The sequence below is a fragment of the Equus caballus genome, chromosome 15, assembly GCF_041296265.1.
Source record: "Equus caballus isolate H_3958 breed thoroughbred chromosome 15, TB-T2T, whole genome shotgun sequence".
NCBI classification, from domain to species: domain Eukaryota; kingdom Metazoa; phylum Chordata; class Mammalia; order Perissodactyla; family Equidae; genus Equus; species Equus caballus.
The window spans coordinates 55,541,645-55,563,282 of record NC_091698.1 but is presented as its reverse complement, the minus strand read 5'-3'; the positions used below and the strand labels follow the sequence as shown (position 1 = coordinate 55,563,282).

General features: G+C 35.4%; 1 protein-coding gene across 8 annotated transcripts in view; it reads right to left on the bottom strand.

The window, feature by feature from the left end:
• The window catches only part of USP34 (ubiquitin specific peptidase 34), a 253,143-nt gene that overhangs the window by 149,103 nt on the left and 82,402 nt on the right, over nucleotides 1–21,638 (bottom strand). For all 8 annotated transcript variants that reach the window (XM_023619043.2, XM_023619045.2, XM_023619046.2 and 5 more), the window contains one exon: nucleotides 171–296. In XM_023619043.2, the coding sequence (XP_023474811.1) occupies nucleotides 171–296 (126 nt within the window). The remainder of the gene's footprint in view (nucleotides 1–170; nucleotides 297–21,638) is intronic.

Here is a 21,638-nt window from a genome sequence, read left to right as displayed (position 1 = left end):
AAAGAGAGAGAGTTTGAAATTAGAGGGTTTAGGCAAAACGGTTAACAAATTTAATATCCTTTTGCCTAACTAAAATGCCAACAGTAATAAACTACAATTTAAATTAGCTGAATCACAAATAAATTTTCACATTACAAAATAAAACCATGATTATGCTTTGCATGTATTACCTGCTCAGTATGAACACTTGGCTCAAGAGCTGAGACCAGATTAAGAAGATGTCTAAGTGGTACTGGGTCCAAATTCTTGATGAGTGAAGGAAATAAATCATGTATATATCGACTACAATGTTTCAACTAGAAAACAAAGGTAGAGACAAGAGTGAAAAGTAATCGTATTACATAACAAACATGATACCAAAAAATTTATCTAGTTTTAAGAGCTAAGAAGGTATGTTTTTTAGTATGTTGGTAAAGTATTAATTACCAAATATCACAAATGACAGTAAATAAAACTATGGGGGAAAAAATGCTACTTAAGTAGAAATTTATCTTATCCAAACAAACCACAAACTTAATCTTCCGACCATCAGAGAGAAGCCCACAAAAAGTACAGTTTCTGGAATCCAAGTATAAAGAGGATTCCAATTAACTTTAGGTACATATCATTAATATTAAAAAAAATAGTAAATTAAAATGTAGACAAACATAAATAAAATAATAAATTACAATTAGGAGAGAAAATCAAACTATATTAAGTATATTATGTTTCTTATATTAAATGGTTATCAAGTATTTTACATAACATGTTCCTTTTACTAAAGTACACAACAGAAATTCACTTATAATAAAGGTCTACATAATAATAAACCATGACATAGAAAGTCTCCTTTGTTATCTGACAAAATTATGTCAATATAAGGGAAAGTATAATATTTACAAAGATATGATGACTACTAAATATTACAATGTCATATAAAATAAATGTCTTTCATAACCAAAAAGCTGCTAACTGCTAAATTAAGATTCAGAAACAAATATAACTAAGCCAGTAATTGCCAACTGGAGGGTTCTGAAAGTAAAAAGCTGAGATAGCTTACTTGCATTCAATACATAAAACACCTATAAAAAAATGAAGGTTTCTCTATTCAAAAACATGGAGTTTTATATTTTTCAGGTGTAAATCATATAAACTCTTTTTTTTTTTCTTTTTCTCCCCAAATCCCCCCAGTACATAGTTCTCTATTTTAGTTGTGGGTGCTTCTAGTTGTGGCATGTGAGATGCCACCTGAGCGTGGCCTGATGAGCAGTGCCATGTCCATGCCCAGGATCCGAACTGGCAAAACCCTGGGCCACCAAAGCGGAGCACACAAACTTAACCACTCGGCCAACAGGGTTCGCCCCTGAAATCTCTTCTATGTGTTCCCTATCAAGGTAAATATACACAACCTAATTTTGAAACAAAAGGCAAAATAAAAGTAATAAAATAACACTGGAGGAAGTCATCTATGACAAGGTGACTTCTTATCAACTACACTATGCACTTTAACACGACCATTTAATTGAAACATACTAATTATACGTTAAGTAAACAATGCAGGGAGATGATGTCAGCATCATGGTGGATTAAGTTCTTCCCTTTGTCTCCCCCCTCTAAATTACAACAAGACAGACATTCATTAACCAGAAGAGGGTTCCCTACGTAGCACAATAGAATGCCTGAGAGATCCACACAGCTATACATCTGAAAGTGGGTGGGCTGGATCCCTGGGAAGCAGTGGAACTAGGTGAATGGACCCCCTCTCCCTCCCCAGCAGCAGCTATCCAGGTAGTGGGTCCCCATACAGCAGGTGGTATGACTTCTAAGAAGAGGCGGGGGCAGCCCAGCCTGCATGCAAACACTTTCATAGTAACAGCCCAGTCCCTGGGACTCACTGTGCCGCAGTAGCCCTACCCATGGGAATGATCACCACTGAATGGGAGCAGCTCAGCACCCTCAAAGGAGCCCCACCTAGCATGCGCAACACCTCAGCTGAATCGCCCAACAGTGCAGAGCCAGCCAACGCACAAAAGGAAGTACCCTTCCTGCCAAGCACAGCGGTCCTGCCTGCATGTATGTGCATGACCTGCCAAGCAACTGTGGTCAGAACACACAAATGCCAAGCAGCCCTATCAGTACAACTTGCAGCAGACAGGGTGGGATCAGAAAACACAGATCTGGCTGCCCCCAACACTCCGTGGTGGCAGGTGGAATCCACAATCTGATCACATCTGATACTACCACAAATGTGCCAGCAAAGGATTAGTTCAAACACCATGAAAAACTATAGTAAAACTTCAGAGCACAAGTAAAATGACAAGTCTCCAGAAACCAATCCTGAACTCACAGAAATTTACAATCTAAATGACAGAGAATTCAAAATAGTTGTCATAAAGAAACTCAACAAGTCACAAGAAAACAGAAAGACAGTTCAAGGAAAGTAGGAATAAAATTAAGGAGCAGAAGAAATACTTCACCAAAGAACTTGAAGTTCTAAAAAGAAAACAAATTCCAGAGCTGAAGAACACAATTAAGGTGATAAAAAAGAACCTAGAAACCATAAAAAATACAGCTGACCTTATATAGGAGAGAATTAGTGGATCAAAGGATAGAAACAGAGAAATGCTTCAAGTGGAAGAGGAAACAGAAGATTTTTAAAAAATGAAGGAACTCTTCGAGAAATATGTGATTCAATTAGGAAAAGCAACATAGACATCATAGGTATTCCAGAGGGAGAAAGGAGTAGAAAGCTTGTTCAAAGAAATAACAGCTGAAAAGTTCCCAAACCTGGGAAAGAAACTGGACTTACAAATACATGAAGCTAATAAAACTGCTAATTACATCAATGCAAAATGACCTTCTGAAAGGCATATAATATTAAAACTGGCAAAAATCACTGAGCAAGAAAAAATATTAAGGGCAGCAAAGCAGAAGAAAATAACCAACAAAGGAACCCCTATATCAAGCTTTCAGAGGATTTCTCAACAGAAATCTCAGAGGCTAGGAGAGAACTGAATGATATGTTCAAAATACTGAAAGACAAAGACTTTCAGCCAAGAATACTCCAGCCAGTGAAACTACCCTTCAGATAAGACAGAGAAATAAAAACTTTCCCAGATAAAAAGCTGACGGAGTTCATCACCACTAAGCCCGCCTTACAAGAAAGGTTCAAAGGAGCCCCCTCCCATCAAAAAACCTTGAGCAAGAAGAAAAATAGACAGAGTCAGAAAATTGTTGCTTTATAACAGAATAGGCTGGTAAACACAATTATAATATAAAAGATAATGGGAAGCATCAAACAAATTAAAAATACTTCAATTTAGTCACAAACACAACACAAAAAAGAATAATTGTTGACAACAATAATTCATAAAGGGAAGAGGAAAAGGGATGGAACTCATCTATGAGATCTTTTATACAAACTGCATGGTAATCAATAAACAAAAAATGAGAGCAAAGGCACAAATCATAAAGAGAAAACCATCACAGAAAACCATCAAACTGAAATGGCAATCAGAAATACAAGGGAAAGAAACAATGGAAATATAGAACAACAGGAAGACAAGAGATAAAACGGCAGTATTAAGCTCTCATACATCAATAACCACTCAAAAATAAATGGACTGAATTCTCCAATCAAAAGACACAGAGCGGCTGGAGGGATTAAAAAACAAGAACAAACAACGTGTTGCCTCCAGCAAACACATCTCAGCTCCAAAAACAAAGGCTCGGAGTGAAGGGATGGAAGACAATACTGCAAGCAAATGGCAAGCAAAAGAAAGGAAGCTTTGGGGCTGGCCCCGTGGGTGAGTGGTTAAGTTCATGTGCTCTGCTTCGGTGGCCCAGGATTTCACTGGTTTGGATTCTGGATGCAGACATGGCACCACTTGTCAAGCCATGCTGAGGCAGCATCCCACATGCCACAACTAGAAGGAGCCAGAACTAAAAGAATACACAACTATGTACTGGGGGCTTTGGGAAGAAAAAGGAAAAGTAAAATCTTTAAAAAAAAAAAAAAAAAAGAAGGAAGCTTTGCCATACTAGTATCAAAGTAGACATCAAGATAAAAAAATACAAAGACAAAGAGGGGCAGTATATAATGACAGAAGGGACATTCCACCGAGATGACATAACACTTACCAATATACATGCACCTAACACAAGAGCACCAAAGTACATAAAGCAACTATTAACAGACCTAAAGGAAGAAATTGACAGCAACACAATAATAGTCGGGGACCTCAACACCACACTTACATCAATGGATAGATCATCCAGACAGAAAGGCAACAAGGAAATATTAGCCTTAAATGAAATAACAGACCAGATTGACTTTGAATATATAGAAAACATTCCATCCCAAAACAGCAGAATACACATTCTTCTCAAGTACACATGGAACATTCTCAAAGACAGACCATATATTGGGAAACAAGGCAAGCCTCAATAAATTTAAGATGACTGAAATCATATCAAGCATCTTTCCCAACCATAATGCTATGAAACTAGAAATCAACTACAAAGAAAAAGCTAGGAAAGTAACAAATACGGGGAGACTAAACAACATGCTACTGAACAACCATGGGATCAATCAAGAAATCAAAAAAAATGAAAACACAACATACCAACTCTTACGGGATGCAGCAAAAGCAGTACTAAGAGGGAAGATTATACCAATACAAGCCTATCTCAACAAGCAAGAAAAACATAAAATAAGTAATCTTAAACTACACCTAACAGAACAAGAAAAAGAACACAAACAAAGCCCAAAGTAAGCAGAAGGAGGGAAATAAAAATTAGAGCACAAATGAATGAAATAGACACTGAAAAACAACAAAACGGGTCAAAGAAACTAAAACCTGGTTCTTTGAAAAGATAAAACAAAATTGACAAACCCTTAGCCAGACTAAGAAAAAAAGAGAGAAGGCTCAAATGAATCAAATTAAAAGAGAGATATTACAACGGATACCACATAAATACAAAGGATTGAAAGAAAATAATATGAAAAAATATGTCAATAAATTGGACAACCTAGAAGAAATGGATAAATTCCTGGACTCACACAACCTCTCCAATCTGAACCAAGAAGAAATAGAGAATCTGAATAGACCAATCACAAGTAAAAAAATTGAAATAGTAATCAAAAGTTTCCCAAAAGAACACAGAATTCCAGGACCACGTGGCTTCTCTGGAGAATTCTACCAAACATTCAAAGAACATTTAATACCCATCCTTTCCAAACTATTCCAAAAAGTTGAAGAAGACAGAACACTTCCTAACTCATTCTATGAAGGCAACATTACCCTGATACAAAAACCAGACAAGGACAACACAAAGAAGGAAAATTACAAGCCAATGTCACTAATGAACACAAATGCAAAAGTCAACAAAATATTAGCAAATTGAATACGGCAATACATTAAAAGGATCACACACCATGATCAGATGGGATTTATAACAAGAATGCAGGGATGGTTCAAAATCTGCAAATCAATCAATATGATATAAACCACATTAACAAAATGAGGAATAAAAATTAGACGATTGGGGCTGGCCCTGTGGCGCTGTGGTTAAGGTCATGCACTGCGCTTCAGCAGCCCAAGGGTAGCAGGTTCAAATGCTGGGTGTGGACCCACTCATTCAGCCATGCTGTGGCAGCATCCCAAATACAAAATAGAGGAAGACTGGCACAGATGTTACCTCAGGGACAATCTTCCTCTAGGCAACAGATGTAAGCTCAGTGCCAATCTTCCTCACACACACACACACACACATATCACATGATCATCTCAATATCTCAATAGACGCAGAGAAAGCATTTGACAAGATCCAACATCCATTTATGATAAAAACTCTCCATAAAATGGGCATAAAAGGACAGTATCTCAACATAATAAAGGCTATATATGACAAACCCACAGCCAATATCATACTTAACAGTGAAAAACGGAAAGCCATCCCTCTGAAAACAGGAACAAGAAAATGGTGCCCACTCTCACCACTCCTATTCAACATAGTACCGGAGGTTTTGGCGAGAGCAATTAGGCAAGAAAACAAAATAAAAGGTATCCAGATTGGAAAGGAAGAAGTAATACTCTCACTGTTTGTGGATGAGATGATTCTACATGTAGAAAACCCTAAAGAATCCACCAGAAAGCTATTAGAAATAACAACTACAGCAAAGCTGAAGGGTACAAAATCAACTTACAAAAATCGGTTGCATTTCTACACACTAGGAACAAACTAGCAGGGAAAGAACTCAAGAAACAAGCCCATTTACATTTGCAACAAAAAGAATAAAATATCTAGGAATAAATTTAACCAAGGAGGTGAAAGACCTAGACACTGAAAGGTATAAGACATTACTAAAAGAAACTGAAGAAGACATAAAGAAATGGAAAGATATTTCATGCTTATGGATTGGAAGAATAAACATAGTTAAAATGTCCACATCACCCAAACCAATCTACAGATTCAATCCAATCCCAGTCAGAATCCCAAGGACATTCTTCACAGAAAGAGAACAAAGAATCCTAAAATTTACATGAAACAACAAAAGACCCCAAACAGCGAAAGCAATCCTGAGAAAAAAGAACAAAGTTGAAGGCATCACAATCCCTGACCTCAAAATATACTACAAAGCTATAGTAATCTAAACAGCATGGTACTGGCACAAAAACACGCACACACACATATCAGTGGATTAGAACTTAAAGCCCAGAAATAAAACCACACATCTATGGACAGTTAATTTTCCAAAAAGGAGCCAAGAACATACAATTGAGAAAGGAAAGTCTCTTCAACAAATGTTGCTGGGAAAACTGGACAGCCATATGCAGAAGAATGAAAGTAGACCATTACCTTACACCATAGACAAAAATTAATGCAAAACGGATGAAAGACTTCACATAAGACCTGAAACCATAAAATTCCTAGAAGAAAATATAGGCAGTACACTCTTTACATTGGTCTTAGTAGCATCTTTTCAAATGCCATGACTGCTCAGGCAAGGGAAACAGAAGAAAAAAAAAACAAATGGGACTATAACAGACTAAAGAGCTTCTGCAAGGCAAAGGAAACCAGGAACAAAGCAAAACGACAACCCACCAACTGGGAAAAAATATTTGCAAATCACGTATCTCACAGGGGGTTAATTTCCAAAATATATAAAAAACATATACGACTCAATGACAAAAAGACAACCCAATCAAAAAATGGGCAGAGGATATGAACAGACATTTTCCCAAAGAAGATATACAGATAGCCAAGAGGCACAGGAAAAGATGTTCAGGGACCAGCCCCATGGCCAACTTGTTAAGTTCATGCACTCCACTTTGGCAGCCCAGGGTTTCACTGGTTCAGATCCCGGGTACGGATGTGTCACCGCTCATCAGGCCATGCTGGGGCAGTGTCCCACATGCCACAACTGGAAGGACCCAGAACTTAAAAAAAAAAAAAAAAAAAAAAAGCAACTATGTACTGGGGGCATTTGGAGAGAAAAAGTAGAAAAAAAAGATTAGCAACAGTTGTTTGCACAGGCACCAATCTTCAAAAAAAGATGTTCGATATCACTAGTTATTAGGGAAATGCAAATCAAAACTAGAATGAGATATTACCTTACACCTGCAAGAATGGCTATAATCATGAAGATAAAAAAAATAATAAATGTTGGAGAGGCTGTGGGAAAAGGGAACCCTCATACACTGCTGGTAGGGTGGGAAGGCAAACTGGTGCAGCCACTATGTAAAACAGTTTGGAGACTTCCAAAACACTAAAAATAGAAATACCATATGATCCAGCTATCCCACTACTGGGTATTTATTCAAACAACATGCAACCAACAATACAGAGAGATTTATGCACCCCTATGTTCATTGCAGCATTATTCACAATAGCCAAGACAGGGAAGCAACCCAAGTGCCCATGAACTGATGAATTGATAAAGAAGATGTGGTATAGATACACAATGGAATACTACTCAGACATTAAAAAAGACAAAATCCTCCCATTTGCAACAACATGGGCAGATCTTGAAAGTATTACATTCAGCAAAATTAGCCTGACAGAGAAAGATAAACACCATATCATTTCACTCATATGTGGTAGATAAATAAACACATGGATAAAGAGAACAGATTAGTGATTAGCACAAGGGAAGGGTGTGGGAGGGTGGACAAAAGGGGTAAGGGGGCACATATGTATAGTGACTGATAAAAACTAGACTATTAGTGGTGAGCATGATACAAAGAAACTGATGTATAATAATGTACACCTGAAATTGCACAATGTTATAAACCAATATGACCTCAATAACATAATTTAAAACAAAAACAAACAAAACAACAATGCAGTACTTCCAGACCAAAAACATGATTTAATTTTAGGGAGAAGTGAATCATCAATTCTAAGTTCACCACTTTTATAGCTCTTATTTAAGAATGTTAATTTTAGTATAGTATTAATTAACATTATACTTGGACTGCACTAACAGGTTATACTTGCTTTTTACTTTATAGCTACTTGCCAAGAAGTAAATACTAGATTGTACTTTTCCTTCAAATTAAAATGTGAATAAAACATAGTATGTGATAAATTTGACTTGCTCCCAATTTAATCATTAATAAAATGGGATTTCCATAATAGACAATTTAAATAAACACCTTATTGGTTATCTTTAAGTCACAAGACCCTTTGGAAATAATCATGTAATCCTATAACTAAGGCAAGAAGACATATTAGGTTCTTTTAGAGGTGTACATTACAAGAGCAAATTCATAGACTATAGAAAGGAAATATTAAGATTGCATCGGTGTGAAGTTGGTTCACAGACTCTTCTCTTCACTAGTTATTGAAAAGAAAAGTGAGAAAAAGAACATCAGGGAAGATAGCAGAGAAAAAATGCCAGCAATCCATCTCTGCACCTAGACAGCAACTGTACTGGCAGAAACTGTCTCATGTAACTATTCTGAAACCCTGGAATCAGTGTGAACTCTTGCAGTCTGGCACTTCCAAGGAAAAGCCTGGCCAGTAAATTGTGATTAATATTGGACAATTTCAGCCTTCAGTGTTACAGCAATACCCATTCCTTACTCCACAACCCACTGGCAGGCAGCCATGGGGACTGCAATATGCGATTCTGGTGCAGCTTGCTGGACCAGGGTGGGCAATAACGATCTTGTCCTCCAAATAACAAATTTCTGTGTTCTGACTGCAAATTTCTATATCTAATTGGTGAGATGCAGGTACAGAGGCTGGCTGCCATCCTTTCAACTCAAATCAGCTAGAATGACTACCAGGGGATTTAAAGGAGACACAGCAGTTGTTTTTTTGGACATTCAGTAACAACTATGTATATGGGGGAGTTTAGAAAGGCATTGCATATTCCCAGGCTCAGAAAACATCTAGGAAGACCATAAGCTTTCACATTAGGCTGATCTCTAGCACAGAAACTCTGTACAACAATGAAAAAAACAGTAAACTCTGAGGAAGGAAGAGAATCTCATTTCCAGAGTTACCACACTAGAAAATTCAAATGTCCAGTTTTCAAACAAAAAACAATACAACATATATATTTTTTTTAAAAAAGGAAAATACATCTCATTCAAATGAATAAAATTCAAGAGAAATGTTCTCAAGGAAGCCCACCCGTCAGACTTAGTAGACAAAGATCTTAAAACATCTACCTCAAAGATGTTCAAAGACCTAAAGGAAAAGAAGGACAAAGATAGAAAATCAATGCCTGAACAAAATGAGAATATCATAAGATAGAAATTGAAAAAAAGGAGCCATTAAAAATTCAGAACTAGGGGTCAGCCCAGTGACATAGTGGTTAAGTCCACGTGCTGTGCTTTGGAGGCCTGAGGTTCGTGGGTTGGCATCCCAGGTGCGGACCTACACACCCCTCATCAGACCATGCTGTGGCAGCATTCCTCATACAAAACAGAAGAAGACTGGCACAGACATTAGCTCAAGGACAATCTTCCTCAAGCAAAAAAAAAAATAAAGAGGAAGCTTGGCAACAAATGTTAGTTCAGGACCAATCTTCCTCATCAAAAAAAATTAATAATAATTCAGATGGTGAAAAGTAAAACAACTGAAATTAAAAATACGCTAGAGGGATTCAAAAGTAGATCTGAGCAAGCAGAAGAATCAGCAAACTTGAAAACAGGATAACTGAAATTGTCTTAGGAACAGAAAGAAAAAAGAATGGAGAAAAACAGAGTCTAAGGAACCTGTGGGATACCATAACCAGCATACTCATTGTGAGAATCTCAGGAAAGAGAAAGGTACACAAAGTATATTTGAAGAAATAATGGCTGAAAACGTCCCAGTTTCATGAAATACATGAATCTACAAATCCAAGAACTTCAACAACCCCAAGTAGCATAAACTCGTGGAGATCTACACCAAGACATGTTATAATTAAACTGTCAAAAAGTAAAGATAATAAAATCATTCTGAAAGCAGTAAGAGATAAAAACAACTCACCACATACATGGGATACTCAATAAGATTATCAGCCAATTTCTAATGATAAATCTTAGAAGCCAGAAGAAGTGGGTTGATAGATTCAAAGAGTAAAGGAAAAACAACTTTCAACCAAGAATTCTATAATTGGCAAAACTGTCCTTAAAAATGAGGGAGAAATTAATACATTCCCAGATAAACAAAAGCTGAAGGAGATTACAACCAGACCTGCCCTACAAGAAATGCTAAAGATTATTTCAGAATGAAATAAAAAGAAGCTAGACAATAGTGAAATAACAATTTCTGACAAAGGTAAACACATAGGCAACTAAAAGCTAGGATCATAGTTTCATTTGTAAATCCACTTTGTATTTTTAACATGATTTAAAAGACAAATGCAAAAAAATTATTAATCTACATAATTGGGCACATAATGTATAGTTGCAATCTGTGATATCAATAACAAAAATAAGAGGGATGAAGGTGTATAGAAGCAGAGTTTTTGTACAATATTGAAGTTAAGTTGGCATAAATTCAAATTAGATTGTTAGAACTTCAAGATGTTAAACCTAATTCTCATGTTAAACACAAAATAGCTACAGAATATACACAAAAGGAAACGAGAAGGGAATCAAAACATTTCATTACCAAAAAATCAAGTAGACAAAAAAGAAGGCGGAATGGAGGAAATGATGGACTCTATACAGAAAACGATGGACTCTCTATATAAGACACTAAAAGACATAGAAAACAAACAGAAAAATGGCAGAAGTAAATCCCTCTTTGAGTAATTACTTCAAATATAAACGGTTTAAACTCTCCAATCAAAAGACAGAGATTGCCAGAATGGATTTAAAAGACATGATATTACTATATCCTGTCTGTAAGAGACTCACTTTATATCCAAAGAAACAAAAGGCTAAAAGTGAAAGGATGGAAAAAGATATTCCAAGCAAATAATAAGCAAAGGAGAGCTGGGGTGACTATATTAAAAGCAAATTAGATTTTAAATTTTAAAAAGGTTACTAGAAAAAATAGAATTATCACATGATCCTATAATCTCATTCCTGGGAATAGATCCAAAAGAATTACAAGTGGGATATATAAGAGATATTTACATACTCATATTCACTAAACCATTATTCACAACAGCCAAGAGGTCAAAGCAGCACAAATGTCCAACGACAAACGAATGTATAAATACAATGTGGCATGTATCTACAACAGAATGTAATTCAGCCTTAAAGAAAAGGAAATTCTACCACATGATACAACATGGGTGAACCTTAAAGACATTATGCTGAAATAAGCCAGTCACAAAAGGACAAATACTATATAATTCTACTAATATGAAATATGTAGAGAGTAATCAAAATAATGGAAACAGCAGAATTGTGTCTACCAGGAGCTGTAAGGAAGGAGAACTGGGGAGCTGTTGTTCAATGGCTATAGACTTTGAGTTTGGGATGATAAAACCACTCTAGAGATCTGTAACACAAGAATATAAATAGAGTCAATACTGTTGGAACTGAAAAATGCTTCAGAGGGTAAATTTTACATGTTTTTTTTTCTATCAAGGTTAAAAGTGTTTTTTTGAAGTTAACAAAGAGTGATATCATTTATTAATAGAAGTTTCTATACAGCAAGAAGATATAATAATTACAAATATCATGAAACAAAAATTCACAGAATTGAAAGGAGAAATAGGAAGTTCTATGATACAGTTGTAGATGTCAATACCCCACTTTCAATAATGGACAGAAGAGCTAGACATAAGAAAAGTAAGGAAACAGAAAACTCGTACACAGCACAGTAAACCAATTAGCCCTAACAGACATATACAGAACGCTCCACACAACAACAGCAGAAAACACATTCTTCTCAAGTACACATGAGACATGCTGTAGGATAGACCACATGTTAGGCCATGAAACAAGTCTCAATAGGTTTTAAAAAATAAATATCATACAAAGTACTTCCTTTAGCCATAACAGGATGATGTTAAAAATCAATACTAGAAGGAAAATGGGAAATTTCACAAATAAGTGGAAGTTAATACATTCTTAAACAACCAGTGGGGTCAGGGCCGGCCCGGTGGCACAGTGGCTAAGTGTGCACCTTCCGCTTCGGTGGTGTGGGGTTCACTGGTTCGGATCCCAGGTGCAGATATGGCACTGCTTGGCAAGCCATGCTGTGGCAGGCATCCCACATATAAAGTGGAGGAAGATGGGCACAGATGTTAGCTCAGGGCCAGTATTCCTCAGCAAAAAGAGGAGGATTGGCAGTAGATGTTAGCTCAGGGCTAATCTTTCTCAAAAAAAATAAATAAACAAAAAAACCAATGGGTGAAAGGGGAAATTAGAAAATATTTGGAGAGGAATTGAAATTGAAAATACCACAAACCAAAACATATGCAGAAAAATCAATTAACACAGGAAAAATTATTAAATGCAAATTTAAAAAGAAGAAAAATCTCAAATCAACAACCTAACTTTACAAATTAAGGAATTAGAAAAAGAATAAACTAAATCCAAAGCTAGGAAAAGAATGCAAATAATCGAGATTAGAACACAGATAAATAAAATACACATTAGAAAAACCGAGAAAATTAACGTAACCAATAGCTGGTTCTCCTAAAAGATTAAAAAACTAACAAACTTTTAGCTGGACTGAATAAAAAAAGAAAGAGAGAGAGACAAGATGTAAATAGCTAAAAATAGCTGGGGTGGGATATTACTAACAAAGTTACAGAGACAGTATGAGAATACTATGAACAACTGAACATCAAAAAAATTAACTTACAAGATATGAAAAGATTCCTTGCAAACTACCTAAACTGACTCAAGAAGAAAACGAAAATGTCAACGAACCTATAACAAGAGACTGATTCGGTAATCAAAAACCTCCCAACAAAGGAAAGTACTAAAATACAAGGCTTGTGAACTCTACCAAACATTTAAAGAAAAATTAACACAGATCCTTCTTAAAGCTTAAATCCTTTTCTCCTCTTTTTCAAAAAATTGAAGGAAATACCTCTTAACTCATTCTATGAGGTCAGCACTACTCTAATACCAAACCCTTCATAAGAACAGAAAATTACAAAGCATTCTCTCTTACAAATGACACAAATCAAATCCAACAGCATCCTAAAAGAACTCCTCACTATGACCAACTGATTTATCCCAACAGTGCAAGGGTGGTTCAGTAAGAAAATCAATTACTGTAATACATCATATTAATAAAATGAAGGGAAAAATCCATATGATCATCTCAATTGATGCAGAAATGGCATTTGACAAAATCCAACACTCTTTCACAATAAAAACTATCAGGATACTAAGTAAAGGGAAAATTCCTCAACATGATAAAGGGTATTTACGAAAATCCCACAGCTAACACCATACTCAATGGTCAATGACTGAAAGATTTTCCCCTAGGACCAGGAACAAGACAAGGATACTCATGTTCACCATCACTACTCAACATGACTGAAATTCTGGCCAGAGCTATTAGCAACCCTTCGCCCCCCCCAAAAAGAAAGAATTAAAATGCATCCAAATGGGAAAGATGTAAAACAATTCAAAAATGACATGATCGTCTATGTAGAAAAACCTGTCTACAGAAAGCTACTAGAGCTAAAAAGCAAATTCACAAGTTACAGGGTACAAGATCAAGAAGCAAAATTCAGCTGTGTTTCTATATACCAGCAGTGAATTACCCAACAAAGAATTTAAGATAGCAACTCCCTTTCCAATAGCATACGAAAGAGTAAGACTTCGGAATGAATTTAACAAAGGAGGTGAAAGACAAACATAATGCCAAAACTAGAAGGACCTGAAACTAAGATATACAACTAAGTACCAGCAGGGATTTGGGGAGATAAAGCAGGAAAAAAAAAAGAAAGAAAGAAAGAAAGAAAAACACTGAAACTACAAAACATCACTTAAAGAAAATAAAGATTTAAATAAATGGAAAGACATACATGTGCCAGGATAGGAAGATTTAACATTGTTAAGATGTTAATACAACCCAAAGCAATCTACACAATCCCTATCAAAATTCCAAGAGCCTTTTTGCCAGAAGTGGAAAAGCCAGTCCCCAAATCCATATAGAATTGTAAGGAGTTCTGAAAAGCCAAACAATGGTCAAAAAGAAGACTTTGAAACTTACAATAAAACAAGACTACTTAAAAACAGTATGGTACTGCCATAAGGACAGACATACAGACCAATGGAGTAGAATAGAAAACCCAGAAATAAACCCGCACACAAATGGTCAACTGATTTTCAACAATGGTACCAAGACATTCAATGGGGAAAGGACAGTCTTCTCAAGAAAAGGTGCTGAGAAAACTGGATATTCACATGCAAAACAATGAGGGTAGACCTCTACCTTACATCATACACAAAAATTAACTCAAAATGCATCAAAGACCTAACCTCAGGAAATAAATACATAAAACTCTTCTAAGAAAATGTTGGGGAAAATCTTCATGCCATTTGATTTGGCAATGGTTTCATTGGTATGATACTAAAAACACAAGCAACAAAAGAAAAAAGTAAAGAAACTAGACTTAATTAAAATTAAGACACTTTGGACAAAATCTTCCCATTTGCAACAACATGGATGGACCTTAAGGGTACTATGTTAAGTGAAATAAGCCAGACAAAGACAAACACCATATGATTTCACTCATATGTGGAAGATAAACAAACACATGGACAAAGAGAACAGATTAGTGGTTACCAGAGGGAAAGGGGGCTAGGGCGTTGGCATAAGGTTACGGTAAAGGGGGACATATATATGGTGACTGACAAATAATAACGTACAATTGAAATTTTACAATGTTATAAACTATTATGACCTCAAATTTTTTTTTTTTTAAGTTGAGACTTTTTGTGCTGAGGATGATGTCAAAGTTTGGATACAGATAGCGACGATGGCTATACAACATTGTAAATGTATTTAATGAGTGCCACTGAAAAGTCATCAACCAAAATCTCAAAACAAATTAAAAAAAAAAAAACAAGCCTTATGGGATAAATGAATACCTTAAAAACCACGAGAGAAAAATTCTTCCAACAAAAACTGATGGGAGACATACATACATACATATTTTTATATATATCTCTCTCTCTTTGTAAAACATTAAAAATAAAAGTTGTTTGTTCAGAAAACAATGACTATTAGCCATGTCTACTATAAAGTTCTGAGAGAAAATAAAAGTAGCTCTAGTATCTTACATGTACAAAGAAAAGAGACTTCTTACGGGTGTAAAAACCCAGAATATAATATCCACAAATTTCTCTTCAGGAAAAACAAAAGATTACTCTGTGATTCCTGAAACCCACAAGAATAAATACAAATTAACTCTGGAATAAGGAAAAAAAAGTAAGAAAAACAGGAATGAGGAAAAAGGATTTGTGGTGAGTCATATACCTAAACACAAAATTAACTCTAAACAACTACGGGAATTATGGTTATAGTGTAGAATTTAAAAGCTATATAATTTAACAAAGTACAAATAACATAATTAATAAAAACTGGGAAGTGGAAAATGAGAAGACAGGACAAAAATGATGAGAATTTCCTCATCTTCCATAGAAGAGAATCAATCAATACTATATTTTAGAATGAAAAGAAACAAACCCATAAAGAAAATGAGAATCAATAAGTGATTTCAACAAATTTCTGAATGACTAAAATGAACGGGAATACATTTTAAAATGTATAGCTTGAGAAAGCTGTAGTTCAGAATAATTTGTAAGTGAGCTGCAGAGGAGTTAGGTCAATCTTCCCAATGTAACTAGGAAAGATTCTGGACTCAAAGGACCAGACCTGTTGGACAGCAGGAATGAGTCATGGAGATGAAAACAGAAGATTTCACGGTTTTTCTTAAAGAATGATTTTATCTGTCAGCCATCCACCAGTGAGAAAAACACAAGCAGCCAACCTACACCAACCATCCACCAGGGTTCTTTCCTGGGTGAAAAAATTATATAAACCCATAGCTTTTAGGTGCAGATATTGATACGTCTTTTCATTCTCTCTTTTAGAAGTTACACAAGCAGAAAGTGTAGTGACACTAAAGAGAAAAGTACAAGTTGTTATACCTCCATTACTACCCCAGAAAATGTTGCCAAGCAGAAGTCCCATTTGAAAGAAAGCTCTAATGGAAAAATATTTCACAACATCCAAGAATATCTAGGCCACTTAACGATTTGTCTTTCTTAAATATGAATGGATAGCAAAGGTGTATCAAGAGACCCAACAACATAAAGAATATAGTACAGACAGGAGGTGTGAATATACACTATAAGAAGGAATAATCATTCATGTTAACAGCTCCTAAAAAGGTAGGATTCAAATCATAAAATGTAATATAGAGAGGCATATTGCAACAGCCAGATTATAACTGAAGTACAGTCATAACTTCACATAACAGTATGCAATGTCTTATAAAGCAGTAATCTAAATGTGTGTGCAACGAAGTACACAGGCAGAAGTACATATCAGTGTTTTTAAAATCGGTCATCATTCACCCTTTGAGAATCTGAAGAAAATTTGCACATACCGTCACAAAATGTGCATAGTGAACATCAGAATCAAATGATATTTAAGTCCCTTCTAAATCCTAGAGAATTTGACTTCTGTCATTGAGACATGAAAATCTATTTTTAAAAAAGCTATTAGCTCCATTTTAAGATAAAATTATTATCCCAAGGGTCTGGCCCAAGGCCAAGGGGTTAAGTTCACGTGCTCTGCTTCGGTGGCCCAGGGTTTCGCCGGTTCGGATCCTGGGCGCGGACATGGCATCCCTCATCAAGCCATGCTGAGGCGTCGTCCAACATGCCACAACTAGAAGGACCCACAATTGAAAATATACAACCATGTACCAGGGGGCTTTGGACAGAAAAAGGAAAAGTAAAAACTTAAAAAAAAGATAAAATTACTATCCCAGTAAGTTACATAAATTTATGCAAAAGTTCTTAAAATTTTGAAAGCATTTAACAATAAATTTCAATAGAGTGGAAAGACTTTAAAGTTTATTTTTTTGATGTCCTATGACAAAGACCTGATGGTAGAAGGGTGTGGAGAGAGATGTAGAGAGGTAACCCAATAAAACCAGAATATAAGCAACTTTAAATGGTAGAGAAAGTCATTTAAATGTTAAAATGTTTACTTTAACTTTATATACTAGTTTTATATTTGCTGAAAAACTAATACACACACGTAAAAATTTCAAGCATAGACACAGACAATAAAAAGGAAGTCTCCCACCTATCCCAGGCCACTTCCCCAAAAGCAAACCTGTTAAAATTTGTGTATTTTTCTAAAATCGTCCCAGGAATTCACAAGTACAAAGAGAATATATATACGTATGTGCATCCTCTTTTTCTAACTGTTTTAATAGAATCCAGCATCACTTAACGGTGATACGTTCTGAGAAATGTGTTAGGCAATTGTGTCATTGTGCAAACATCACAGAACGTACTTACACAAACCCAGATGGTATAGCCTACTGCACACCTAGACATATGGTACTAAGCTTATGGGACCACCACTGTATATGCAGCCCATCATTGGGCAAAACATCATTATGTGGTCCATGACTCTATACAGTGGGAGAATATAAGTGTACTTGCTGTTTTCTCTTAACAAAAGATCTATTACCCATGCAGAGCTTAACATATATCTTTCCTGGAGATCATTTTACATGAACATAATACAGCAACTTCAGTCCTTCTCGTGGCAACAGAACATTCTATTATATGGACTTCCAAAACTTATCTAACCAGTCCTACAGTGACAGACATTCATGATCTGCTAGTACAGTCAATGTTGTAGCAAACATCTTCATGTGCACATATTTACAGCATAAACTACCAGAAACAGAATTTCTATACTGTTTCCCAAAAGTTATACCACACTCTGGTCAATATAGTGTATTACTGAACATAATGGGGATTACCCAATACATGAAAATGCTATTACATTATTTGAACTTACATTTAATTACAAACAAAGATAAGCATTTTTCAAACACTTATAAACCATGTGCACTTCTTATATCAATTTCTTGTGTGCCATATTTGTCCATTTTCTCCTTGGATTGCACTGTGATACAAACAATGAGAAGAGCAGTAGCCAATCTAATTAATAATAGGTAAACCGTGCATGTACATGTGTGTGTCTCAGGTGAGCAAAGTAACCTGAAAAACTTACTCCAGAGGGGAGGAAAAAAGGACTCAGGCAAGACTCTGTGTGAAACCAATCAACTTGGACACCATGAAATCAGTTACATTTAACTCAAAAGAACTCAAAATGTAAAAGTTACTGATCATTCTAAATCGGTGGTAGATTCAAAAGTAAAGCAATAACAAACCACAGAAACACACAATTAAAACAACCCTTAAAATATACATATTTATTTCATCTTGTTAAGCCAACTTCTAATAGATATTTAAGTTATTGCAAACTATATCAAATTAATCATTCCCTTGCTAGTTTACCTCAAATTTTTGCTAGAGTAAAAGGCTAAAAGTTTAACAATCACATTATCAATTATAAAGTTGACGAATTTCTGTTTCAATAAAGAATAAATACTTCACTATTCCTAGTTATTTATTCTCTATTATTTAAGACATCATTGTTCTCATACTTTGTGGGCTTGCTGTGAAAAAAAAATTAAAAATCTACTGAACAAAATAACACTTTCAGAAAGTCATGAAAGAAAATTTCCCTTTACTCTGAACTATGAACTGCTTCTTTAATTTGTTAAAATGACACTGATGCTAAATCTACAATATTAAATAAGGAAAATAAAAAGTAAATGTATTGAAAAATTACCACAACCAATCAAAAAATTAAGATCTCAAGGCACACAATTAATCTAAAATTTAAAAATGTTTCTATATATAAAAAGTTTATGTATATATGCAATGATCATTAAATGTAATAGAAGAAAGAGAAATATAATGGATGAAAGTAAGTATAATGGTGCGCCAGCCCCATGGCCGAGTGGTTAAGTTGGCGCACTCTGCTTCAGTGGCCCAGGGTTTCCCCAGTTCAAATCCTGGGCACGGACATGGTACCGTTTATCAAGCCATGCTGAGGCGGCATCCTACATGCCACAACTAGAAGGACCCACAACTAAAAATATACAACTATGTACCGGGGGCTTTGGAGAAAAAGGAAAAATAAAATCTTTAAAAAAAAAAAAACAGAAAGTAAGTATGTATAATGGGAGACATGCTACTATAATAGCAACAATAAATAAAATTAAAATTCCTAAGAGGGTTAACATCAAATAAATCTATATACAAATAACTTTGAAATGCTGAATAATACAAAAGAAAACAAATGACATGTTTTGGATAGAAAGATCAATTCTCCTCCAATTACTCATTATCATAATAAAAACATTTTTAAAGAATAAGACAATGCTAAAATTCATATGCAGACATAAATGAGACAGAAAAATTCATTAAAACATGAAAGGAGGAAAGACCAGCCCTGCTAGATTTTGTAAATTTTGTAAAAAATTTTACAAAAACACAAAGAAAATAAATTAAAAGCACTAGTATAAACCCAGGGAGCAGTAAATGTTTTCTTGACGGGCCAGACAGTAAATACTTTAGGATTGTGAGTCATAAGATCTGTGTCACAAGTACTGTACTCGGTCACTGCAGCATGGAAGGAGCCACAGATAATACATAAAAGAATGTGCAAGGCTATGCGGCAAAAAACTTTATTTACAAAATCAGTTGGTCGGCCTGCAGGCCATTAAGTTTACCAATCCCGGGTATACCAAATGTCAGTCTACAAAGTCCAGAAATTGTCCAGTCAAGATAAAATTAGTCTCTCAAAGCAGTGAGGAAAAGAGTTACCTAACAAACAAAACGAGGAGAATCGCATAACAAAAAAACGGGAGAGGGGCCAGACTAGTGGTTAAGTTTTGCACACTCTGCTTTGGCAGCCCAGGCCCAGTTGCCAAGCACGGGACCTACACCACTCACTGGTGGATATGCCGAGGCAACGACCCACACACTAAACAGAGGAAGACTGGCACATATGTTAGCTCAGGGCTAGTCTTCCTCAAGCAAAAGGAAGATTGGCAACAGATGTTAGCTCAGGGCGAGTCTTCCTCAAAATAAAAAAAAAAAAAAAGCAGGGGGAAAAAGTTGGATATATACATGACACCTTGAACCAAGATAAACTCCGACTGGATGGAAGATTAAAATACAGAATTGAAACAGAAATTGTACAGGAAGGAACTAAAGGGAAATTTTCTTATAATCTTGGAGTGGAGAAGGCATTTCAAACCATAACATGAAATCCATAGGCCATAAAAAAATTCAACCACAAGTTTAAAACCACAAACTTGAAACAGAACAGCAAAACCAACCACCTTAAGCAAAGCAAAACAACATCAAAGTAGAATATAGTCATAACTCACAACACAAGACAAAAGTCCAATTTCATTCATATATAAAGATCTCCAACAAGAAAGAAGAAAACAAGTAAAGCAACTGACAAACGGCAAAGAATATAAATAGAGAATCCCAGAAAAGGAAAGAGAAATGGCTCTTAAACACAAGATTTGCAACCTGATTCATATAAAAGATGCAAATTTAAAATGTCAGTGACAGTACTTTTCACTCAACAGTTTAGTAAATATCAGGAAGTTTAAGCACACAATGTATTGAGGAGGATAATGGAAAAGTGACATTATCACACAATTATCTACCACAAGTAAACCACATATATGCTTTAACCTACAATTCTACTTATAAGTAGGAATTTATCCTACGTAATTTTGCACCTGGGTAAAATGAGTGTTACAAGTTACTTACAGCAGCATTGTTTATAATAGAAAAATTGGGGGAAAAATAATGCCTACGAAGGGGAATTGGTTAAATAAATTATGGTACAAACATAAAGAAACACTACGCAGTCTTAAATAAGTGTTTTATATATTGGCATGGAATAATCTCCAGGATAAATCATTAACTGAAAAAAGTTGGTAAGTCCATTTAATATGCAACATTTGTGAAAGAGAGGACTACAAGAGAAGAAAAATGTTTACAATTAGCTGTTTATACAGAAACTCTATGATGCACGTGAGAGGATAAGAACTGCATGCCTGGGAGACAGGGGTAGGAAGGGAAAAATGTATAACACATCCTTTT